Source organism: Ovis aries, chromosome 5 (genome assembly GCF_016772045.2).
Source record: "Ovis aries strain OAR_USU_Benz2616 breed Rambouillet chromosome 5, ARS-UI_Ramb_v3.0, whole genome shotgun sequence".
Taxonomy (NCBI): domain Eukaryota; kingdom Metazoa; phylum Chordata; class Mammalia; order Artiodactyla; family Bovidae; genus Ovis; species Ovis aries.
In genome coordinates this window covers 54,884,141-54,910,775 of record NC_056058.1, presented here as the reverse complement: position 1 = coordinate 54,910,775, position 26,635 = coordinate 54,884,141, and the positions used below count along the sequence as shown (strand labels likewise).

The 26,635-nt window shown below is 44.6% G+C and overlaps 1 protein-coding gene across 2 annotated transcripts in view; it reads right to left on the bottom strand.

Moving 5' to 3' along the window:
- The window catches only part of SH3RF2 (SH3 domain containing ring finger 2), a 151,685-nt gene extending 130,438 nt beyond the window's left edge, over positions 1-21,247 (bottom strand). For both annotated transcript variants that reach the window (XM_004008919.5, XM_060415883.1), the window contains exons 1-2: positions 21,166-21,247; positions 19,595-20,085 (exon numbers count right to left, since the gene is read on the bottom strand). In XM_004008919.5, the coding sequence (XP_004008968.2) occupies positions 19,595-19,972 (378 nt within the window). In that variant the 5' untranslated portion in view covers positions 19,973-20,085; positions 21,166-21,247. The remainder of the gene's footprint in view (positions 1-19,594; positions 20,086-21,165) is intronic.
- Positions 21,248-26,635: the final 5,388 nt, after the last annotated feature.

Sequence of the window (26,635 nt, the reverse complement as noted above, 5' to 3'; positions counted from 1 at the left end):
TAGATGGACCTTTGTTGACAAAGTAATGTCTCTGCTTTTGAATATACTATCTAGGTTGGTCATAACTTTCCTTCCAAGGAGTAAGTGTCTTTTAATTTCATGGCAGTAATCACCATCTGCAGTGATTTTGGAGCCCAGAAAAATAAAGCCTGACACTGTATCCACTGTTTCCCCATCCATTTGCCATGAAGTGATGGGACCAGATGTCATGATCTTAGTTTTCTGAATGTTGAGCTTTAAGCCAACTTTTCACTCTCCTCTTTCACTTTCATCAAGAAGATCTTTAGTTCTTCTTCACTTTCTGCCATAAAGGTGGTGTCATCTGCATATCTGAGGTGACTGATATTTCTCCTGGCAATCTTGATTCCAGCTTGTGCTTCTTCCAGCCCAGCGTTTCTCATGATGTACTCTCCATATAAGTTAAATAAGCAGGGTGACAATATGCAGCCTTGATGTACTGTTTTTCCTATTTGAAACCAGTCTGTTGTTCCATGTCTAGTTCTAACTGTTGTTTCCTGACCTGCATAGAGGTTTCTCAAGAGGCAGGTCAGGTGGTCTGTATTCCCATCTCTTTCAGAATTTTCCACAGTTTATTGTGATCCACACAGTCAAAGGCTTTGGCATAGCCTATAAAGCAGAAATAGATGTTACTCTGGAACTCTCTTGCTTTTTCAATGATTCAGCGGATGTTGGCAATTTGATCTCTGGTTCCTCTGCCTTTCTAAAACCAGCTTGAACATCTGGAAGTTCACGGTTCACGTATTGCTGAAGCCTGGCTTGGAGAATTTTGAGCATTACTTTACTAGCGTGTGAGATGAGTGCAATTGTGTGGTAGTTTGAGCATTCTTTGGCATTGCCTTTCTTTGGGATTGGAATGAAAAATGGCCTTTTCCAGTCCTGTGGCCACTGCTGAGTCTTCCAAATTTGCTGGCATATTGAATGTAGCACTTTCACAGCATCATTTTTCAGGATTTGAAATAGCTTAACTGGAATTCCATCACCTCCACTAGCTTTGTTCATAGTGATGCTTCCTAAGGCCCACTTGACTTCACATTCCAGGATGTCTGGCTCTAGGTGAGTGATCATACCATCATGATTATCTGGGTCATGAAGATCTTTTTTGTACAGTTCTTTTGTGTATTCTTGCCACCTCTTCTTAATATCTTCTGCTTCTGTTAGGTCCATACCATTTCTGTCCTTTATTGAGCCCATCTTTGCATGAAATGTTCCCTTCATATCTCTAATTTTCTTGAAGAGATTTCTAGTCTTTCCCATTCTATTGTTTTCCTCTATTTCTTTTCATTGATCACTGAGGAAGGCTTTCTAATCTCTCCTTGCTATTCTTTGGAACTCTGCATTCAGATGCTTATATCTTTCCTTTTCTCCATTGCTTTTCACATCCCTTCTTTTCACAGCTATTTGTAATGCCTCCTCAGACAGCCATTTTGCTTTTTTGAATTTCTTTTTCCTGAGGATGGTCTTGATTCCTGTCTCCTGTACAATGTCACGAACCTCCATCCATAGTTCATCAGGTACTCTGTCAGATCTAGTCCCTTAAATCTATTTCTTACCTCCACTGTATAGTCATAATGGATTTGATTTAGATCATACCTGAATGGTCTAGTGGTTTTCTCCACTTCTTCAATTTCAGTCTAAATTTGGCCATAAGGAGTTCATGATCTGAGCCATAGCCAGCTCCCGGTCTTGTTTTTGCTGACTGTATAGAGCTTCTTCATCTTTGGCTGCAAAGAATATAATCAATCTGATTCCGGTGTTGACCATCTGGTGATGTCCATGTGTAGAGTATTCTCTTGTGTTGTTGGGAGAGGGGTTTGTTATGTGACAGTAGAGCATCTTAAAGTTACCAGCTATGACTACATCCGTCTTCCCTGGTGGCTCAGATGGTAAAGCGTCTGCCTGCAATGCGGAAGACCCGGGTTCGATCCCTGGGTTGGGAAGATCTCCTGGAGAAGGAAATGGCAACCCACTCCAGTACTCTTGCCTGGAGAATCCCACGGACAGAGTAGCCTGGTAGGCTACAGTCCATGGGGTCACAAAGAGTCGGACATGACTGAGCGACTTCACTTTCACATGACCACACCCAGCTTTGTCTCTTGATCTCTGTGAGACCCTAAGTAAATCATTCTTTCTGAGCCTCAGTCTCCCTGCCTGTAAAATGGGATGAAGGTAAATGGTATCTGCCTCACACAGAAGGTGCAAGAATTAAATGGAAGTGCTTCACATAGTGAGTTTTCAGTGAAGTTAGTGACACATCAAGGGTCCAGTTTGCATGCCCAAATCCATCAAGTTCCATTGTTTCTACTTCCAAGTGTATTCTCAAACCTGTCCACTTCTCTCCATCAAACATACCATCTTAGTCCAGGTCACACATCCAGAAGACTTGAAATTGATCTTCTATTCAATTGGCTAAAAAAGTTCACTTGGGTTCCTCCATAACATCATACAGAAAATCCTAAATGAACTTTTTGGTCAACCCAATACTTCTATTATTGTTCCCCAGAAATTCACTCCCCACTCAAGAGCCAAAGTAATATATTAAATTGGAAATCAGGTCAGATGGTGTCCCTGCTTTAGTCTTTCTCATTGAATCCAGGATCCAAGATCCATCTGCTTGACCATGGCTCTTTGGTCCCTATAGACCTTCCCTTGCAACCTTTTCTCATGCCTCTCCCCTCACTGCTTATCATCCCTTAGCCAAGTGGGTGTTCGGTCAGTTCCCCAAACTCAGCGAGTTCCTTCTGGGATCAGGCTCATGATGTCCTCCATCACCAGAACCCATCCTCGCCTCATCACAGAGCTCCCTTCTCGTCACTCAGATCTCCTCATAAATGCTTCCCCTGATCAAGGATCTTCCCTTTCATCCTCTATTTCATATCCTTGTATAGATAAAAGTTAGTTTATACAGCAGACACTTAGCACAATTTGTGATTATTTTGGTTATTTCGTGTGCATGTAAGTGACACAGTTAGTGCTCTGCCTTTATCTTCTCAGGTCCCACTCCCATTTCTGTGCAATTCAGCTTCATTTCCCATAGCCAGCACCTGCAGTTCTGTTGGAAGACTTCCTTTGAGCTTCTAGAACATACTGTGCCCCTTGGGGTAGCTCTTAACCAATGACTGACAGGTATAGGGGTTTAAATGCCCCAGATCTCTCACCTCTTGGCCACAATAATTCTAAGGTCTGAGTTTTACACTGTTTCCCACAGTTTTTCCAAAGGGTTAAGCATCAGTAACCCATTGTGATGAGTGGCTTCAAAACACACCTTAACTAGTCACTTCCCTCTCCTGTATGAGGTCCCCACGCCCTGATCAATGTCCTCACACATCCCAAATGATCTACGAGCACTCAACTCTCGTGTCAGAGTCTGATTCCTGGGGGAACCCAACTAAGACCATGGCTTTTTTGTTCTTTTATCGATCCCAGTAGAGTGTACATTTTATGTCTGTCTGTTCATGGTTATATCCTGTGGTCTAGTTTTCTGCCTGGTACATAGTGAGAACACCCAATATATAATTGTGTAATGAGTACCTACTAGTGGTATTGCTACTGCAATGTAGCATTTTTTTCCTTTCATTGAGTTTAGTTTATACCACTAACCTACCTTGCTTCCTTGGTGGCTCAGATGGTAAGGAATCTGCCTGCAATGCGAGAGACCCAGGTTAGATTCCTGGGTCAGGAAGATCCCCTGGAGAAGGGAATGGCAACCTACTCTAGTATCCTTGCCTGGAGAATTCCATGGACAGAGAAGCCTGGACAGCTACAGTCCATGGGGTTGCAAAGAGTCGGACACAACTGAGCGACTAACACACATATCTTGCACCCACATAATGTTACATGTTTCTTCCCAAATGTACAGAATAAAAAATATTTGTCTTCCATAGTGCTTTCAAGAGTAGCATTCCTGTTACAGTATTGATTTAGCAAGGTTTATTACAGCTGGAGGCTCTTTATTGGAAGAGATCTCAAGAGACATTCTCTAAGACTGTGTCATTGCTTCCTGAAGTTCCAGTGTGGAGATACTTCAGAGATCTTTCATAAGACAGAACTGCTTACTTTTTAGATAGTTCAAGCAAAAGGCAACTGGATCCTGGACCAGGTGCTCCCAGTAGAATAAGATGGACAAGTATGCAAAAACAGGGGCAATCCTAATATTAAACAATAACAAAAATCACCAACACGTAGGAATGTAAATTTGTGTAGCCACTGTGGAGAACAGTGTGGAGGCTCCTCAAGAACCTGAAGATAGAACTACCGCAAGATGCAGCAATTCCATTCCTGGGCATACATGTGAAAAATACCAAAACCTCTAATTTGAAAAGATGCATGCACCCCAATATTCCTAGCAGCACTGTTTACACTTGCCAAGATACGGAAGCAACCCACGTGCCCACCAACAGGTGAATGAATGAAGAAGATGTGGTATACATATATACAATGGAATATTATTCAGCCATGAAAAAGAATGAAATTTTGCCACTTGCAACAATATGTAAGTTGTGTCCAACTCTTTTGCAGCCCCATAGACTGTAGCCTGCCAGGCTCCTCTGTCCATGGGATTTCCCAGGCAACAATATTGGAGTGGATTGCCATTTCTTTCTCCAGGGGATCTTCCTGAGCCAGGGATTGAACCTGCACCTCCTGCATCAGCAGGTGAACTCTTCACCACTGAACCACCAGAGAAGCCTTGAAAAGGGAGAAATTTATGCATCTTTTTCTTTAAAACACAAATTCAAATACTTCTGAATCATTTCCATATTCTGTAAAATCTTTGATACAGTGGAATTCAGAGACTCAGAGAATCTGACTTTTTCTTTAACCATAGTAACTGCTAACATTTAGTAAGCACTCGGATGCATTTCATGTCACAGGGCTGGTTCTCAGCTAAGCCAGGATTAAAAGCTGACTTTCCTGAATTTCAGGCTCTATTTTTCCTTATCTATAATAGACCATTTTGCCTGTCCTGATGACAGGTTTCTGAAAGGAATGGAGCATAAATATTTTGTTTTAACTCTATTTAACTTCGAGAAAAGCAGACCAGCTTTGGATCAAAGCCTGACATGCCTCCTGATAACATATCTCCCCAAGGTTGCTCCTCCCACCCCCACTACTCCCACACACTTGTTTTCTTGATCAGCTTCTCCCTTTCCTCCTCCTTCCTCCCTGGTTTTTGTTGCCCCGTCTACATCTCGCATGCGTCTGTTCTGCCTTTCTCTATCCCTACCTTTCTCTTTTCTCTGACTCCATTTCCTCCTCTCTGGTCTCCCTCTCTATTCCCCCACTTAGACTCCCTTCTGCTACTTAAACCCTTCAATTTATGACCAAGTGGCATCCAGTTAAGACACAGCTTATCATGCACATGGAGCTGGATTGGTTAGAGATCACCTCATACTCTGGAAGTCTGTCAACCACATTAGAACGGTGGTGTTGGTGCCAACAGAAAGTGACCGGCAATGGCAGATGGTGTAGGGCTCCCTGGGGTGCCCAAGGGAGCACCATGCCTGTTCTGGACACCCTAACTGATCTTGTTAAGAGCCCAGCCGTTGGATGTAGGCAAACCTGGTTTAAATCCTGCCTCTTCTTTCATCCGTAAAATGAGAAAGCATCATGGACCTCCAGAGGTTACTGGGAGAATTCAAGAAAACCATACTTACTTCACAGTGTCTGGCACACGGTGTGTGCTGTGTGATGGTCATAGTTATTAAGGTGCTGATGAGCAATGTCCACCTCCCCCTCTGGCTTCTCTCTCTTTTGGTCCCACCCTCCTTGCCCAGGCCATCAGGACGAGCATTCCATGTGATGGAATTTGCCTGATTCTCTAGGTTGTGGGACAGCAAGTAAAACAGAGAAGTTAGAAAACCCAGGACCTGTCTCAACCGCAAAGTTCTATGATTGTGAAAAAAAAAACAAACAAACAAAACTTGGTTATTCAAAAACTTAAGAAAATGAAAAAATAAATAGAAGCATGCATGCATGCTAAGCACTTCAGTCATGTCTGACTCTTTGTGACTCCATGGGCTGTAGGCAGCCAGGCTCCTCTGTGCCTGGGATTTCCCAGGCAAGAATGCTGGAGTGGGTTGCCATGCCTTCCCCAGGGATCTTCCCAACCATGGATCGAACTTGTGTCTTTTATGTCTCCTGTATTTGCAGGCGGGTATTTTACCTCTAGCACTACCTGGGAAGCCCCCAAAAGAAATGTATTTAATAGCAAATTCTTTTCCTTGCTCATGCAAAGGGAAGTAAAAGGAGTAGATGGAAAGTGTTCCTTTTGTGAAAATACAGGCCCCTGCATCCTGGGCCCTTTTTATGATCTCTCAAGAAGAAGAAAACACTGCCATCTCCTTCTGTTCTTCAATCATCCTATTCCTTCTTCCTTCCAGCATGCAACCAAATCTCCTTAGATTTCCCTCATCCACAAAAGTTCACCACTCCGAGGAGAAACTTGAAATCCAGAAGATTACCTCTCCTGCTTCTCCAGAGGGCCAGAAAGAGAAGTTTTCTCTTTTGCCCCTCCCTTTCCCTGCCATTTCCATATACTGAAGAAAAGCCCCAAATAAGATTTATGGCAGCCCTGCCGTTCTCCTATCCAGGCAGCTCGTTAATGTCACAGCCAAGCACCCTTTCTGAGCACAGCTCTGCAGAGATCTATTCCTGCTTCATACCCACTGACTCTGCTGCATTGCCTTGGCAACCAATTAAAATACTATGTGTGTGGCGATATCATCCTTAATTCTGCAAAAGCAGGGGAACCTGCTCAGAGGAATGCACTTGCCAGTTGTGGTATTCTCTCTATCTAGCTCCATACTGGTCTGACTTCTTTTTTTCACCTCTGAATCCTCTGCAAGCACTTATGTGCCATTCCTAACACACCTGGCCTTGAGTCAAGAAACACCCTGGTCAACAAGACGGGCTGAAAGGGATACAGGGGATGAGATAGCGGGGATGTCTTCCTCTTGTCTCAGGGGAAAACACCAGGGCCTTGAAGATGCTGAATCTAACTGCAGTTTCTTGCATTATCACCAACACTACGCATTCAGTACTTCAATATGTATTGAATGCTGGTTGCATTTCAGGCACTCTGCTGGGTACAGAGAAGATAAGACACCCCCTTAACCTCAGGAGCTTACATATGCTGGGAGGCTGGAGGGTAGCCTCTGAGAGCCTGAGGAGGAACCCGCGGCCGACTGGCTCGGGACTTGGGACAGAGGCCTGACTTCCTGGAGGAGCAAAAGGGACACTGAGATGGGAGGATGGGCTGCAGCTATGTGGCTATGTGGACCAATTTCCCAAACCACTTGCCTTCTCCAACACTGGCAGGTGGCTGATCACCTTAAACGAGGGTGGTTTGCATCAGGCACCCTGGGAAATATTTGCCTTATTTCTCCTTAGCTTCTCAGGGAAGGTTAACAGTGAATAATCCAAGCTCTCTCATTAATCCTCTTGGCTTTCCATGTTGTGAGTGTGAATGGCGGCCAAAAGGCATATTTTTTCAAACCAGCGGTGTGGGGACCATGATGCCAGGACTCCCCACCCAGTGTACAAGCCTCTCAGTGTATTTTGAGGTTTGCTGTCCTCAGTGTCATGGGTTGCTGTGAATGGTCAAGAATAAGAGTAGCTGCAGGGACTTCCCTGGTGGTCCAGTGGCTAAGACTCCATACTCCCAATGCAGGGTCTGGAGTTCAATCCCTGGTCAGGGAACTAGACCCCACATACCACATCTAAAGTGTTCACATGCAGCAGCTAAAAACCCCAGGTGCCACAACTAAGACCCGGTGCAGCCAAATAAATAAAAAAAAAATTAAAAACAACAAAGAAAAGACCAGCTGCATTTAGGTCTTCCCTGGTGGCTCAGTGGTAAAGAATCCGCCTGCCAATGCAAGAGATGTGGGTTTATCCCTGGGTCAGGAAGATTCCCTGGAGAAGGGAATGGCAACCCACTCCAGTATTCTTGCCTGGAGAGTCCCATGGACAGAGGAGCCCGGTGGGCTACAGTGCATGGGATTGCAAAGAGTCAGACATGACTGAGTGACTAGACAACACGCTGCATTAAAAAAAATAAAATAAAATGCAACCTCAACAACTGCCCTGAACACAAACACAGGATTGCTCAGTTTTGATCTGCAGTCATTTTCTCCCACTGTGTTTTCTTATATGAGCTCTGCTTGAGCACAAACCTCGTATGTGTGAAGTAGACAAAATGGTAACAGTCATCTCAGATTTGTAGAGTTAAATGAGATTCTGGAGATTCTGTAGTAAAGAGTGCTTTACCCAGTGCCTGACATAGTAAGTCCTTTGTTTTAACACTTATTACCTGCGTCGTAATTATGACCTTAGGTGGCTGCCTCCCAAAAGTCCATGTGCTCTTTAAGGCAGGGCTTCAGCCATTTTGGTGAATTACTCAGTTTTCCTGGGTCTCTTCCATGTGTACATGTTAATAAGAATCATATATTATTTGCTTTTGTTCTTCACTAGAGCCTGGCATTGGGTCTTACTCATAAAAGGCATCCTGTATATACTTGCTGATTGAATGAGGCATAGGAAATAATAATAATGCCTCACAATTATTATCAAGAAGTAGTATGTGTCACGCCCTGTGCTAAGAACTTTACAAGAATTGTCTTGACTTATCCTCCAAATGAAGCCACGATCACTGTGACCCCCATGTCTTCAATGCAGTAAAACAGCAGGCTGACCGCAATAAGCGTGGTAGTGCTTTACAAGCTAACCTGCCTGGGTGAGTGCAAGCAGACAGCTCACCCTTACTAGGAGCTCACCTCGTCCAGACCCTGTGCTAAGCACTTTCCAGGAACTGCCTCCTTGAATCCTCCCAAGAACCCTAGGAGCTAAGTTTCCTATTTTCATCTTGTAACAATGATGCTCAGAGCTACTAAACGACTTGACCAGAAGCATACAGCCAGCACACATGAATGGAGAGCCTTGGTTCTGAATCACAGCATTATCTTGTTTGCTTATCTCATTGGAAGTCTAAGGTCAGAAGCAGCAGAAAACTAGAATAGATATTTAAAAATGACATTAAAAGACTTATTCCTCTTACCCACAAAGAAGTTTAAAAATATACATGTGAATATCTATTTGTCTATCTATCTACACACACACACACACACACACACACACACACATACACACACACCAGGAGGCAATGAGGAGCTATTAACTGGTACCGAGTTTCAGTATGGGATGATGAAAATTTCTGGAGACAGATGGATAGTGGTGATGGGTGCACAGCAACATAAATATCCTTACTGTGACGCCCTATACACACAAAAATGCTAAAGATGCCAGCTTTATGTTCTCTATATTATATACATGTGTGACATAGGTTTATCAGCCTGAGAGGTGCAGGAGCCATGTTCCTACCTGAAATGCTGCTTCCCTCATGGAGGAGGCCAGGCCAATTTAGTACATTACTCACTGGCAAATTCTTCTGATGCTCCGTCCTTTCTGTCACTGGGGCTAAGTATAAATTAACTCACTATGAATATTTTTCCCACCATCAGAGGAGTACATTGCATTTGTGGATTCCAATACAGGAATTTGGTCATATATGGAAACACATTTCCTCTCTTCTTAGGGTTAACAATTCATGAGCTAAGTGGCTTTGAACTTGGCCCACTATGTTTTCTGGGCAGTATGGTCTGTCTGTCACCCCAAAGGTATTTAATAAGGTGATTCACCTCCAGAATATTTCATCCACCACGTGGCTTTATGCCTAATATAATATGCTGCTCATTCCTCATAGAGCTTTGTCATGGCTCAATTCAGGAAGAGTTCATTTCCACATTATGAGGGGTTATTATTCCATGACTCCATAAAGTCTACCAAAAACATGAATGTGTTCATTCATTAATTCAAGAAACATTTGAGGGTTCCTAATCTGGGCCAGGCTGTAGGTATGTGCTCCAAGCATGGTACTGAGACCCAGACCAGGACAAGTTGCCTGTTGTGCTGGTACTCGGATAAAATATTGGAAAAATGACAGAGATCTAAAGTGAACTCAGCTGCTATTTGAGTCCTGGACTCTGAGCCCATGAGCACTCCCGCTGTGAACTTTCAATGGTGTGAGCTTTCAAGATGGAGCCTGGCACATAGCAGGCACCTAGAAGCAGTCTGTTGAATGCCCTGGCTTCTGAGCCAGGCATCGGGAGCAGTGTGACCCTGACGGCTGACACAGACCCAAGTTGCAGGAAGCAGCTCATGACGAATAGACTTGTCTTTCCCTGCCCCGTGCTCCCCCCTTGCTGCGGATGTGCTGGCTAGTGCTCCTGCACGCTGGGGTTGTCAGGTAACCTGACCATTTCAATGAAAAACAGTGGTCCGTCTGCCAGTGAAGTGGGAACTGCTCCTCATTTTACCCAGGGAGCTTGGCCATCTCTTCAGAGCAGAGATATCTTGTTTGGCTGCTCTGAATCCATCAGGTAGATACAACCCATAGGCCATGTGATTATGTGGAAGCAGACACAGAGAGACTTAATTACAGAGTAATTGACATGTGCCTTCCTAGTGGTGGTTTTGAAGCAGATAACCAGTCATGCCAACTCCTCTCCACCTCTTTCTCCCTCTCTTCCAACTTCCATTCTGTTCAAGATATCCCATCTTTCATAGCCCTCACGTGCCCAGACTAGACCCTGCCTTTTCATTCTCTGACTGTGTCCTTCCTACCATTAAAATGTCCATATTTTTTAAAGGATGTTTCTTTCCCTTAACCTGAACCACCTCCTCATCTGACATTTTCATAAACCAATATCTTTTGAGTCTGACTTCTTTGTCTTAATCACTTTATTCGGTTATATATATATATACACCAAAAATGTACTCTTTTTAAGTGTATGATTTGATGAATTTAGACAAACCTATATAACACCACATAAAACATTTGCATTACCCAAAAAGCACTATAGTTTGCCATTTCTGGAATTTTATATAAATGGAATCAGACAATATGTACTCTTCAGTAAGACAGTCCTTTTTTCATATCTTAACATTTCTAAAATTGGATGTATCTTACAGTGAACATCTAATATAGTAGTGCTTTTTAAATTCCCTTTATGGCTTTAACTAAATAATGTATCTTATAATAGATAATATCTTTGAATCAGGGATATGTATGTATATATTTATACACATATGCTTAATACATGTATCTAATTAGTTGGTTTTTTCTTTGGAGGGAATGATGCTGAAGTTGAAACTCCAGTACTTTGGCCACCTCATGCGAAGAGTTGACTCATTGGAAAAGACTCTGATGCTGGGAGGGATTAGGCGCAGGAGGACAAGGGGACGACAGAGGATGAGATGGCTGGATGGTATCACTGACTCGATGGACGTGAGTCTGAGTGAACTCCGGGAGTTGGTGATGGACAGGGAAGCCTGGCGTGCTGCGATTCACGAGGTCGCAAAGAGTCAGACACGACTGAGTGACTGAACTGAACTGAACTGACCATCAGACAGTAAGCACTGAGAAGGTAGAATCTTTATTTTCTTGTGTAGATTCCCAAAGTACCTATGGCTGACTACTGACAGAAGCTAGGGGACTTCGTTGATGGTCCAGTAGTTAAGATTCTGTACTTCCAATGCAAGGGATGTGGGTTTGATCCCTGGTGGGTGAACTAAGACCCCATATAATGTGTGTCATGACCAAAAAATAAAATGATAGGAGCTAAATAAATACTGCAGAAACTGGTGGTAGCAAGTTTCAAACAGTTTTCCAAAAATATCTTCTAACGACAAAAACTTGCCTACAACTCTTCTTGGAATGCATCAATAGTCTCTAATTGTAATAGGAATTTTCTTTGAGGGCTCAGCTATCTCTGCATTAGTACAAGACAACATTTCCCAAAATTTGTTCTGTGGACAATTAATATAACTCAAGGCACTAATAAAAGTCTTAGGGTTACCACTGTCACAGGAATTTGGGAAACGTTTCTTATCATTGTCTGCTCCTTGGAGATTCACCATTCTTTAGCACTAAAAGGACAGAAAAGTCCTGCAGCAAAGATAAAAGGTTTAACTCTGTTTCAACCTCAGGTTTCTTTGACTCTGGAGCTTTATGGAACCTCCATTAACCACTTACATAACACAGTTTGTCAAAGACAGGTCTAACACATAAGCATAGATTTGAAAATGAGAAAGAGGAACTTCCCTGGTGGTCCAGTGGTTGAAAATCTGCTTTCCAATGCAGGGGACACAGGTTTGATCCTTGGTCCAGGAACGAAAATCCCATATGCCACAGGGCAACTAAGCCTGAGCACCACAGCTACTGAGCCTAGGTGTTCTGGAGCCCATGCTCTATAGCGAAAAAAGCCCTGTGCGATGCAACTTAGAGAAATCCTGTGTGCCCAATGAAGGGCCTGCACACCTCAACAAAGACCCAGAGCAGTCAAAATAAAATAATAAAAATAAACTAAATTAAATAAATGAAAAAGGGGGAAGATATTGAGATCGAAGAGAACCATATATGAGCTGGTCCCTGCTCAGCCAAAAGCTATGCAGTGGCATCTGGAATGAGATAGATGGGGATGCTGTTTGCGTGTCAAGGGCTGAACAAGCACTTTCCCTTGTTCCATACTCTCTTCATCGTATGAAGGGACACGTGGGCAGACAACCTTTCCCAAGAGGCATCGAAACAACACAAAGTATGCGCTGCCTAATCCCTTAGGTGACACGCCCCAGTGCACATGATGGATAATGGAGGTTGAGTAAGGAGAACCTTCCGCCCCAGCCATCTGCTTGGGCCATCTCCACCAGGGGATGCACTGCTGTTTGTCTACTGGCCGGATACCTCTAACTGATGAGAAAACTGAAGCAGTTAATAGAATAGTTTGCTAGAACAGAGAGAAGTCCACCCACAGGAATTACCCTGATTGCTTAAATGAGGGCAAAATCCTTCTCCACAATAGCACTGACCCAATATACACAGACACAAAGGGACATCAGAGCAGGCCAGGTGAAAATCATGTAGAGACTCAAAGAAATGTACAAGAGCTTCCTTTCATTTTTAAAAATATTATTTTAAACATTGGCATACAGTAAAATTGACTTTTTCCCCTCCTGGCATATATTCATATGAATATTAACACATATATAGATTCATTTAACTGTCACCGCAAACAGGATACAGGATAGTCCCTTCATCCCATAAAACTCCCTCACGCTATCCTTTATAAATCTTCTCCCAACCCATAACCCCTGGTCACCACTGAAAACCACACTTTTTCATCACTGTAGTTTTGTCCCTTTGCTTTTGGGCTATACCACTTGGCATGTGGGATCTTAGTTCTCCAACCAGGGATCGAACCCAGGCCACCTGCATTGGGAGCATGGAGTCTTAACGATCGGACTGCCAGGGAAGTCCCTAGTTTTGTCTTTTCACGAACCCCTTTTTATTTTGTTATCCCCTTCGCTTAATTTTTGAACAGAGGTCTCTGTATGTTTATGTGTGGGTACAAAGAGCTCCAAATCCAGTGCTCCAAACTTTGTCCTTTATTGTTACTGTTTTGTTACTTAACATTCACCATAGTATACTAAGCATTTTACGTACATCATCTCATTGTAGCCTTATGACATATGTACACCGTTAATATCACCATTGCACGAATATGGAAACTGGGGATCAGAGAGGTTAAGTGATTCGCCTGAGGCCTCACAACTCAAAAGCAATTGAATACCAGCACAAACTCAGCTGTTTGGCCACAGTCCTTAAACAGGAATCAGTGAAATGGGGAGGACTGTAACTAAGAGGGTGGTATATTGACAGAGGTTGGGGGTCAAGCCAGTTTGGAGCCATATGGTTTTGTAAAAGGTTTGCAAATGTGGGAGGAGCCGGAGAACTATCTGGGTCTCCTGACTTCTCAAACTTGGCTCCTCCACTTGCCACATCCAGGCCTCGCTGACCCAGTGCTATCTGCCTGCTATCTTCAGGGGCTTAGGATGGTTCTAACTGCCTTGTAAATTTAGCAGAGATGACCATGTGTGTCCCAGCACTGCTGTAGGACACAGCAGCTGAGACCCAGGAAAGGGCCTGGACGCCCTTTGTTTTCTCCCCAGCCTCAGTTCCCCCCTGTGCCTTCTGACCTCATTTTTCCATCTCAGCTGCTTGCCACACCAGCTGAAGAAGTTTCTAGGACACAGCCACCTGGTCTGTGTGCTGGAGGTGGCAGGTGTGTTCTCGCTGAGGTAGGGCGAGCAAGATAAGAATGTGTGTGGTTGGCATGATGTTTAACAAAGAAGGGAGAGAGTCTGGCCCTGCAAGACCCAGGATGTCGACATTTGTGTTGGGGATAGAAAGATGCAGGGGAAAGGAAAGACAGATGCTAAGGAGGCGTTGGCAATGCTGGGAAGCTGGACCAGGTTGTTGCTCTGTGTATGGTGTTTTGCTGAGCTCGCCATTTGCAGAAGAGAAGCTGGCGAGTATTGTTTTCTCCTAGAATCCATTCCTAGCTCCTAAAGGGTCTTGGAAATGAACTACCAAGCCAGCTCATGCTGGGAGGAATCACACACCTGAATTATGGCCTCACATCCTTTGGAGACACACATACCAACCAAAAATTAGGGTACCAAAGACCATCTCTGGGGGACACTTGATTAACAGGAGATGGTGCATAATTTAGTGTGGAAAGTCTTGAGTTGCTTTAATAATAATAACAATACCAGCTAAAATTTATTGAGCACATAATATGAACCAGTCACGGTGCTGCAAGCTAAGTGACATGAATTGTCTCATTTATTTCTCCCCAAAAACCCTCAGCCAAAGCCTTTGACTGTGTGGATCACAATAAACTGTGGAAAATTCTGAAAGAGATGGGAATATCAGACCACCTGACCTGCCTCTTGAGAAATCTGTATGCAGGTCAGGAAGCAACAGTTAGAACTGGACATGGAACAGACTGGTTCCAAATAGAAAAAGGAGTACGTCAAGGCTGTATATTGTCACCCTGCTTATTTAACTTCTATGCAGAGTACATCATGAGAAACGCTGGACTGGAAGAAACACAAGCTGGAATTGAGATTTCTGGGAGAAATATCAATCACCTCAGATACACAGATGACACCACCCTTATGGCAGAAAGTGAAGAGGAGCTAAAAGCCTCTTGATGAAAGTGAAAGGGGAGAGTGAAAAAGTTGGCTTAAAGCTCAACATTCAGAAAACGAAGATCATGGCATCCGGTCCCATCACTTCATGGGAAATAGATGGGAAACAGTGGAAACAGTGTCAGACTTTATTTTGGGGGGCTCCAAAATCACTGCAGATGGCGACTGCAGCCATGAAATTAAAAGATGCTTACTCCTTGGAAGAAAAGTTATGACCAACCTAGATAGCATATTCAAAAGCAGACATTACTTTGCCAACTAAGGTCCGTCTAGTCAAGGCTATGGTTTTTCCTGTGGTCATGTATGGATGTGAGAGTTGGACTGTGAAGAAAGCTGAGTGCCGAAGAATTGATGGGTTTGAACTGTGGTGTTAGAGAAGACTCTTGAGAGTCCCTTGGACTGCAAGGAGATCCAACCAGTCCATTCTGAAGGAGATCAGCCCTGGGATTTCTTTGGAAGGAATGATGCTAAAGCTGAAACTCCAGTACGTTGGCCACCTCATGTGAAGAGTTGACTCATTGGAAAAGACTCTGATGCTGGCAGGGATTGGGGGCAGGAGGGGAAGGGGATGACCGAGGATGAGATGGCTGGATGGCATCACGAACTCGATGGATGTGAGTCTGAGTGAACTCCAGGAGTTGGTGATGGACAGGGAGGCCTGGCATGCTGCGATTCATGGGGTCGCAAAGAGTTGGACACGACTGAGTGACTGAACTGACTGAACAACCCTCAGAGGTAGGTACTGCTATTATCTCCAGGTTTCAGAAGGGGAATTGGAGGCTAGTCCTGAGGTTCATCCAAAGTATGCAACTATTGAGAGGCAGAATCAGAATCTGAATTGTGGCTTTTTCAATGCCTAACTTTGCAAGTTTTTAGCTTCACTGCTTTCCTGCCTGTTCTAAATCAGAAATATTATTAAAGGGTAGTGGAGGAAGGAGGAAGAGCGATCAGCAATTCAGAAGCCCATAATCTTCTCGAAGACTTGCAAAGCTCCTTTGGCTCGGCCACAATATGGGAAGGAATAAGAACCAGTGACATCAGCACTGACATGGGTCCTCCAGGAGTCTGTTGACCTTACCTATTGGCTTGAAATAATTGCATGCTGTAGAAACCTACAGCCATTTCTCAAGTTTTCTTTTTACACAACTGGCTTGGGAGGGTTTTAGACAGGTAGGCACAATGGACTATCTTTGTTTTTCTCTCTTGGGTTGGCACGATGAAGTGTGGCTCTTGGTTCCACCCTGGCATACTGGCTAGCACAGAAAGTACCAGACCCCTTTGAGCCAACAGAAAGATCTCAATGAGCTTGTATTTTAGATGAGGCAAGGTGAGCAGAACAGACTGTGGACTTAAAAAGCTCCTGAACAGGAAATTAAATGAACTCTTTGAGAATGTCACCTTAACACTGAGTCCTCTGGAAGAGGTATTTTGCAAAATGGTACCCCATGACAACAGGTTGTTTATGCCTGATTAGTAGAGTACTTTATACTTATTTTTACACTGGCCTGGACTCCTTGTAGACTCAAGTTCAATAATAACACCTATTACACTCTCCTGCAAGGACTATCACTCCTGCTGTGTTTTGTAGAATGTCTCATGCACGACAGGGCACAATAAACAGTCAATAATAATGTTTACTATGATAACGATCTTCCAAATGCCTTTCATCTAAGGATCTCAAAGTGCCTTGAAAACACTCATTAATTAAGCCTCACCATGGCTCTCCACTCTTATAATACATTTTCCCATTTTACAGAATTTTAAATTGAGACCCAGCAAGCTGAAGTGGCTTGCCCACAGTCATATAGTCAGTTTAAATGAATGATAATGATGATGCTTTGCATTTACCCAGCATAGGTTTTCTAAAGTGATATGAGTATGTTGTAGAGATAATGTTTACACTATCCTGGAGGAAGAAGGGTAGCAAATATTATTAAGAGTTGACTGGGTTGGGTAAACTGAGGCCAAGAGGGCAAGTATCTTGATGAGGGTTTGACTGAGGATGTAAGGCCACACCTCCGCCTCTCAGAACAGTGTGTAGACTCTCAGATAATCTGCAATTGTCTGAACCCAGGGATGCACCATTGCTTTAACACTTCAGGAGAGTCAGCTAGATTTGGGGGGAGTAAAACAGGATGCAGAATTATAGCTGTATTTACATCCAGGAATAGTTTGTTCACATCCCCACTGAGAGAGTCAAAAGGTATGAAATGAGCCATATGGAGAAAGGTGGGCTCAGGAAAGGGAGGAAATGGGTGAGGGTGTGGAGTGGCCCCCGGCTCTGCCCTCTCATAGAGCATCTTCACTAAACCAGGTGCTGCTGGAAAGCAGGTGCCCTCAACGGCTTGGTTTGTTTTAGCCTCATGGCAGGACTCGGTCCAGTGCAGCTCAGAGGATGGGCACAACCCTGTCACCCGCCCCTTGGTCTGAAGTGATGGGTCCTCGTGAAAGACTTCCAGGGACATGCAGGTTCTTACTGGCTGTCTCTTATTCCTATAAGAGAATAAGAGCTCTAGTTCTTATAGCTCCCCATGCCAGGAGGGACCTGGGAATTTGCTGTGGTTCAAAAAGTAGGTAGCTGTGGATCCATCTGTTGCTACCTTTTCTTAGCAACATAGCCACATCAAAAAGAAGAAAGCATGCACAAAAATATGCGAAGATGATAGGGGACTTGCCTCCTCCCAGTCTCCCAGCACTCTCTGAGTGATGGATGATACTCCGCCCTGCAGGGAGGCAAGTCAGACTTTGCAGGGTGAGGGAGGAGAGAGGTTGCTGGGTCTCAGGAATTCAAAGGGAGATCTGCTGACCCGAGGTTCAGCCTGATGCTCTGTAAACACAGCCTGCCTGAGAAAGCTGGAGCCCCTACCCCTCCTCTTCCAAGCCTGTGGATTCTGACTGATGACTAGACCTAGGGCTAATAAGGAGCCTTAAAGGAGGGCACCAAGCCCTTTTGTGGAATGTGTTCTCACACAATGGCAATAAAAAGTCTGCTGTGAAGAAATCTCACTGAAGCCTGGTTTCTTCCTGCTCTCCTTTTGGAAAGTTTCCACACTACCCTGCTGCATGGGTGGCTTAAGGGTGCAGGGAGCCCAAGGAGTAATAGGCTGTTGAGAAGAATATTTTGGAAACTTGTCCTGAATGCACTCCCGAGCCTATTGTCCTTCGTTGGGAAGGAGTCCGGGGAAGACCCTCCCACCCTCTGCTACTCTTCACAGCAGGGAGTCATGGTTAAAGTCCTGGTTAACTGCCAGGGTTAAAGCTTGCTTTATGTGGCAGTTCACAGAATTTCTGAGTATGCCAACCACCCACCCATGGTGTGCCACGCCCACTTAGACACACTGACTCTGGGGATGACAGCCAATAATCCTCTTGGAGCCACAGGACCATGATCTTCTCTTGAGTTATCCCCTTCCCCAGCTTCCCAGAATGAGGCTCACAGGCAGGTCATATAAAGTCCCGAGGATGTGCCCACAAGGCTGGACAGGACGATTCACGTTGTCCAAACACAAAATGCATTACTGGGTGATCTCCTGTGGCTCACCTGGGGCGCTTCATTTTTCATGGCAGGCTCTGATGTGCATTTTCTGTATGGTTTATTCATTTTGTAAAGTAAGACACATCTTTGGGGCTTCTGTACATGTCGGTTGTACTTCACAGCCCAGCCTTTCCTGTCAATCACTCCACCCACATAGATGCTTCCTTCCTGATCGAACTTTGTGCGTCCAGTGTCTTGATAACTTTGAGTGATTGTGAATGAGCATTGTCATCATGGCACTTTATGACTGGGAGTGGCAAGATGGATTTGGGTAAAATGCAAACAAAACCTGACATTTAGTAACTTCTCTGAGATTGCAAAAGTGACAAGCAGTTGGATTTGTTTTTCTTTTTCTCATCCTCTGTGCATTTCCCATGCCCTGGTTTGGCCTCAGAACAGCAGAAATGAAAGACCAAGAATATAATCAAAGGACTTCCCAGGTGGTCCAGTGGTTCAGAATCTGCTTGCCAATTCAGGGAATACGGGTTGGATCCCTGGTCCTGGAAGATCCCACATGGCAGTAGTAACTAGGCTGTGTACCACAACTACTGACGCAGGCTCTAAGCCTGTGCTTCCAAACAAGAGCAGCCACTGCAATGAAAAGCCTGCACACCACAAGAAAGACCCAGTGTAGTAAAAAATAAACAAATAAATAAACAGTCAAGAAGGCTTTCCATGTTCTACCACCTTCTGGACCAGAAGCAGGGAGGACCTGGGTAGCTTTAAGAATTTTAAAAGTTCCTGATTGGACTGGATAGGCTCAGGGTTCCACTGAGTCTCAGTACGACAATCACCACCCACAGAAACTTATCCTCAGGGAATCCTCGGCAGCGGCTCTTTGAAACAGAGCTAAAAGAAGAGAAGCCCCAGCTGCTGGCGCGCACAAACCCAACCTCCAAGGAAACACGAAGGAACAGATGAGATCTTTCTTACCCCATCCATGTGGATTCTGACGTTAGGCACCAGCCGGAAAGGACTGCACTGCGGACCTCTGGGGTGAGTCCTGCTCCTCCTGCCGTCCTGCGGGGTCAGCACGCCAGGCCGGCGGAAGGACCCCCCTCTCCCCGAGCCCTGTCCGGCCCGCACGCCGTCCAGGAGGCGCACGAGCAGCAGGTTGGCTGGCAGCGCCTCGATGCTGCAGAACACCAGGGTCCTGCACTCGGGGCACCTCAGCTCCTTGTGGGCCTTGAAAATCCTCTGGAGACATGGCTTGCAGAAGGTGTGCTGGCAAGGGAGAACTTTGGCGGTGACATCGAGCTTTTCAAGGCACACGGGACACTCCAGAAGATCAAGTAACGTCACGTCATCCATTTTATTTTAAAACTCCAGTCCTGACCTGGAGGGGCAGAGTCCACATGGTCTGGTCAGCTGAGCCAGTGGGGGTAGAGACGGGGCTTCTTGAGAGCGTCAGGATGCCCGCTTGTCTGAAGGAGAAAGGAAGACGGAAAAAATTGTGATTGCCTTCAGAGGTATATCCCACCTACAGGAGGCAGAGCCTCATAAGGCGGTTCGCAGGGACTTTGTTTCCGCACCCAAGTTTCAGATGACTCATTCTGATTCAGTGCTAGCAGGTAGAGACCTCGACTCCTGCCTGCTGGAGGATGCGAGGGAGCAGCTAATACAGCTTCTGACTGCTTGCCGGACTAACTTACTCATTGCCTCTCCGTGAGCAAGGCGAGAGAAGGGAGACAGAACTGACCCGGGGCTCCAAGGAGGAAGCTTTCCAGCAGTCCGTCTGGATCTCAAATGAAAGGCCCCTCAGGATGTAATTTCCCTGAAGCTATTTTCTCTCTTTCTCTTCTTTAAGTGTATCTGTTCTCTGCATCACACTGATAACAAGCTGTTTACATAAGTGTATGGGAATCTCCCGTAGTTGTAGAATTCTATCCTTCACAGTACATCTTCCCCCTTTATTTTGTTCTAGCAATGTACAATTTCTACGAGAACCTAATTTTCAAAAATTGTTTTGCCTCAACTCCAGGCTGTGGAGCTTGAAAGTTTTTTCTTTCTTTTCGTTCCTCTTTTTTTCGCCTTCTTACCTTGATTATCTTAGCCTCAGAGACACCATCCCTCCCATAGATAAAGTTGCACAGCCTGTTTTGTTACTTTGACAACTGTTCTGTTTCAACTGAAGCAGATAGGAATTTGGGATTGTGGTCACAGCCTGCAAGAACCAAGATGGGGCAGCCAATACAGGGGTGTGTGTGTGTGTGTGTGTGTACGTGTGTGTGTGTGCGCGCGCGTGTGTGTGTGTGTATTCTGAACAGTCTCCTTGTGGGTGTCTGAGAAGTCCCCCTCTTAAGGAAAGTGGCTTGGGAACAGGTCCCGGTCCCTCTCAGCTCCAGGGCTTAGGGGAACGCTAGCCGGAGGGTTGGCACGAGCCAGTGGCCCCACTGGTGTAGACAGGCAGACAGGACAAGCCAGGCTGGGAGAAGGCGCCCGCCCTCCGGAGACAGCTCCAAAGATGTCAGCACGCGGAGGTGTGCGGGGTGGGGGCCACTAACCTTGAGCTGGCCACCCGGGTCTGAGTTCAGCTCAGCACTGTCCTCGATGCTCCGCCAGGCTCCCTCCACCGGCTTCCGTTTCCCCTGGAGCTGCTGCTGCCGCCGCTTTGAAAACTTTAGCTCGAGTCTTAACTCATTTCAGGGATCGCCTTACCCAGCCCGGTTAACGCTTTCACCGCCGTTCTGCCCTTTGCGCTCTCACGCTCTGCTACCAATCATCCTTCCTTTGTGGGAGTCGATTTCAGGGAAAAGATTACAAGCGGGTAAAATACAAGTCAATTGCCTCTAAGGTTAAGTACCGACCAAGTTTATACTTCCCCTTCCTCATTTTCTGTCCTTTCCCGGAAATTGAAACACACTCAAGTTATGAACATGCCAAGGTGATTGTGTTTATTTCAAACCTTTATGAGGATTTCCTGAAAAGTTCAAACGTATTAAGGTAGCTGTGAACACAAAGATAAACGGGTCACCTAAAAAGTACTGCTCTATAAAATCAGCCAGTCCTTGAACTATGAGATTTGAGACGGACTTGAGCGATCTGTTTGCTCAATCTGATGAAATTAAAAAAACGAAACAAAACAACAGTGTTGTCGTAGTCCAGACACATCCTTGAAAAATCAAAGGACAGGAGGGCTTAAAAAAAAAAAGGAAAGTAGAAATAACCTGGTGGTCTAGTGGTCGGAATTCTGAACTTTCTCTGCCAAGGGCTGGGTTTGGCTCCTGGTTGGGAAGCTAAAATCCCACAAGTCACCAAGCTATGTAGCATGGTGCAAATAATAATAATAAATTTAAAAAGGTAAAAAGAAAAAGTAATATTCCAGCTTCTCTTATCCTACCCACTGGAGCCTTTTTTAGCCCCAAATAATGCTTATACTTCTATTTCTTGATTTATCAATAGTATATTTCATTTAACACTTTAACACTACACTACAAAGTTATCCAATAAAGTAAATAATAATAATCATCATTAATACCTAACAACAGAGTAGTGGAGCCCTTATCTGTGCCAAGTACTGTTGTAAATATTTTATCTTCATGAACTCATATAATCCTTCTATCAGCCCAATGATACACTGGCCTCTTACCCTCATTTTATGAAGAAGGGAACAGAGACCTGAGACATTAAATAAGTCATCCCAAGAGACACGGTGATCTGTGACCTTCACTACCATGTCCTGTGGTGACACAGCTTTAAGAGGAGGAGAGATGGTTGAGGTGAGCTGGACCTCATCTAAGACAGCAGAAAGTCAAGAGATAATGACGAAAGTGACCGATCAAATTCTTTGGCAGATGAGGCAGCTGGGAGATTCTTGAAGTTGGGAGATTCCTTGAAGTTGCCCAGTAAGCTAGGGGCAGTGCTGGGACTAGAGAGTGTGTCTTCTCTCTCAGACGTAAGGCTGACAATTCCTTATCAGGCAGAAAGCAAACAGATGGTGGTGATTTGTTTGTTTTAGAAAGTTCTTTCGTGTCAGTTCTGAAAAAGCAAGCATGCTTGACCTTCGAAACAGGGGAGATCTTAGGGATGGAGCAGATGAAGTCATATGTCCCCCCAGGTGCAGAGCCCTAGTTTGGATCTGTGTCAATTTCAGAGATCACTTTCAATTCTTTTTTTTTTTTTTCCCTCTCCCTTTTATGGAGGGTGTTTTGAGTTTCAACACCACCACACCTTACTCTATTACCTGTCTCCTTCAATTAATTTCCAGTTTAGATTTTGTGCTTATCAGGAAGCCCCTTGCCATTTGAGACCCTTTGCTGTCGCCGCTTGGTAAAGCTGATCTGCCTCCTCTGTGAGCGGCCCCTGTCCTTCCACCCTGCAGAGAGGGCCACTCCTGTGGGAACTCTACCTGCTCCCCTCTCCTGTTCTTGGACATCCTCTCTCTCTCTTACATACCCACATCGGCACCTTCACACACTGGCACACGCATGCTTGCACAAGGACCAGTAATGTAACATTTATGTCCCAGAGCAGTGCGAAGCCTTTGAACAGACTATCTCCTTTTCCTGCCAACCACCCTTCAAGGCGGATGCTATAACTTTCCCAGAGTCACAGAGGTTGTGATCTAGGTTGGCCTAATCCCAGGGCCTAGATTCCTTATCATTATTGTTCCACGTGTTATAAAGTTATGTATTTGCCCTAAGTACACCATGTATGTTTACTTAAGTGTTATGTGAAGATTCATACACAATATTATGGATGCTTCCTGTAACCTACCCCATCTTCAGATTCTCCCATCCCTGAGAACATTCCATTTCAGGAAGTCAGAATAGATCCAGTGCTACTATATTTAACAATTATAATTTCTTCAGAATAAAATGGTGATGGTAGAATTTCCAACACTAATGTGGGGCAGAGAAACTTTACGCTGAGCAGGAGTGGTGTTCTAGCACCTTTCAGGTCACACCCTGTAGGTGGTCCCTACCATCGCCCACCTACGAGGTTAGTCTTAGTGGAAATTCGAGGAGAAATTTTCTTTTGAAGCTTCTGAAGCAGGGGAAAAGTTTTCAATGGGGATTTCATCCTGGCTTACCCAAATGCAAACCTGGCATCAGATCAACTGAACAACCAGTCCTCCAAAACAAACAAAAAGGTGAACTCTGCAAGGCTTCCCAGACTCCAGGCTCAGGCCACCAACCACCCTCACCCCATCAGCACTCCTGTTTATATTTGTACAATTATGTACTGATTACAGACTGTGCTCTTTTTAAATATACCTGCTGTGTGATATTTACGAGTTTCTGCTGCTTGTATGTACAAGCATACCTTGATTTATGTTTTAAAAAAAAAAATCTGATCGTAAATATTCCCCTGTGCAATATCCCTCAGTAGATTTCCATTGACCTTAGGATACAATCGAGATCTTTTTTCTGATCTGACAGGCCAGACGTGATATGGTTCCTGCTCAGTCATTGACTTACGCCCATGTCTCCCCCTTTGCTCATCCACTTAGTCCCACTGGATTTTTCTTTTCACTCGGGATAGTTTAAGTTTTTCTGCCATAGGGTATTTGTTCGTATTTCTTCTTTCTGCCTGCAGCTTGCTTTCTAATTGCTCTCTTCTAGTTACACTCCCACACTTTGTTTTCTTCACCTCCTCCTCTGCAAGTTTTAGCTTAAATGCTGCTTCCTCCAGGAAGCCTTCCTTGATTCTCATTACTAGAAACTTTATCATCCTATGCTTCATGACAGTTATCACAGTGGTAATTCAGTAATTTTTGTAATAATTTATTGAATCCTTGATTTGCCCCCAGTAAACTGCAAGCTCCAAGAGAGCAAAGCACTTATAATAGACAAACTACTCTATCCCTTGTACTTAACATAGTCATTGGCATGTGGTTAATGCTTCATAAATGTTTTTTGGGTGAATTTATGAATGAACGGCATAATGTTTTTAAAAACTGTGTCTGAGCAGGGACTTCCCTGGTGGTCCAGTGGTTAAGACTCCACGCTTCTAATGCAACTGGTGTAGGTTTGATCCTTGGTCCAGAACTAAGATCCTGCATGCCTTGTGGTGTGGCCAGAAAAAAAATGTATCTGGGCTTTTGATAATAGCTTTATGTTGGAGACCTCTTGAATGTCACTCTGCTCTCTGCCTCACATCTTATGCTAAGAAGTTTTGCCAGATTCAAGTGGTGGCTACCTAGCACTGTCAGGACCCTGCCATGTGCCTCCTGCTTCCTGCTCCAGAGCTTCTCTGATGTTGCAATATGGGATACCATAGGAACTTGTTCTCTAGTCACAAGCGCATGATCCAAAAGTGTGGACCACCTTTCACTAATGGTGAGTCTATGGTAAAGGCTTCTTCCTCTCATCCTTTGGAGTGAGAAGTCTTGAGATTTCATAAGACTCTTCAGAAGGTTCAGTGGATTCCCAGGTGGCGATAGTTGTAAAGAAACCGCCTGTAGATGCAGGAGACATAACAGGTGAGGGTTCGCTCCCTGGGTCGTGAAGATCCCCTGGAGGAGGGCACAACCACCACTCCAGTATTCTTGCCTGGAGAACTCCATGGACAGAGGAGCCTGGTGGGCTACAGTTCATGGAGCCCCATGAACTGCAAAGAGTCAGGCATAACTGAAGTGACTAAGACGCACGTTCAGAAGGTTCTGTGGCATGAGTACCACTCACTCATTGGGTGGCTAATGCAATAATGCATCCTCGTATCATCTCTCCTTCATTCCCTGTATTACTCTTTCATCCCTAACCTTTGCTCCCAAATAAATTACTTTCAAACAAGCAAGTGTTTGTCTCAGGCTAAGATAGTGTCTTTCAAATTTAAAATTAAATCATGAAACAGGTGTACAGACAGTTTTGTCAATCAAATTGGTTTACTCATTGGAGTTATCATTTTAGAGATGTGCTCTTTTCATTTGATCTGTTCTTAACCCTTTGGAGGTCTTAGGAGCTTTTCCGTAAGGGGAGCCTGGTGGGCTGTCATCTATGGGGTTGCACAGAGTCGGACAAGACTGAAGCAACTTAGCAGCAGCAGCAATCATTTGTAAACAAATCCATAAGTCCATTAAAGGAGTTCAGTTGCTGGAAATCTGAGGTATTATGTCAAGGGGTCATGAAGACTCTGTTGACTATCCCTGGACTCTTGTTGGCAGACCCCACGCTTTGTAATTCCCAGCTCTTTGTTCTCAGTACCTAGTATAAATTTGAATATAGGTTTTAAATATTTGAATGAAGCTCTATTATCTGTTTCCATGATGCTGAATTTGCCTTTTGTGATTTGGTTTCCTAATGGTATTGGGAAACCTTTGGAACTATTCAAGGATCGGAGAAAAGTGGACATCTTTCGAAGAGTGGAAATGTGTAGGAAAGCAGAATGGCAGTGGTTGAATGGCTACTAGATGTTTTGTCTCTTTTTGAACTGAAATTTCCTTTCTAATCAGAAGGATGTCTGCAGGTCAGGAATACACTTTAGGGAATTCCTATGCAATCACCGGACCCACAGTGACCCAAAGTCCTGGCAAGGCTGAGTTACGCCAGATTTTCTTGAGATGACTGAGCATGCCTGCGTGCTCAGTTGTGGCTGACTCTTTGCGACCCCATGAACTGTAGCCTGCCAGGCTCCTCTGTCTGTGGAATTTCCCAGTTAAGAATAGTGGAGTGGGTTACCATGCCCTCCCCCAGGGGATCTTCCTGACCCAGGGAGCTAACCCGAGTCTCCTGCATCTCTTTCATTACAGGCAGATGTTTACTGCTGAGCCTCTGGGAAAGCCCAGAGATGACTAATGGTCTTTAAATTTCAGGACAATGGTAGGAACCAGCAGTCACCTAGTCTGAATCCTTGCCCTGCCAGTACCTAGATGGATTACTTGGGCTGATTATTCCATTCTTCTATCCCTTGGATTTCTCATGTTTCCAGTGAAGTTACTAAGGAAACTTATCTCACTGAGTTGTTCTGAGGAGTCTGTGAAATGATGTATTGAGTAAGTGCTTAATAGCTATAGAATTGTCTTCACCTTTTTCA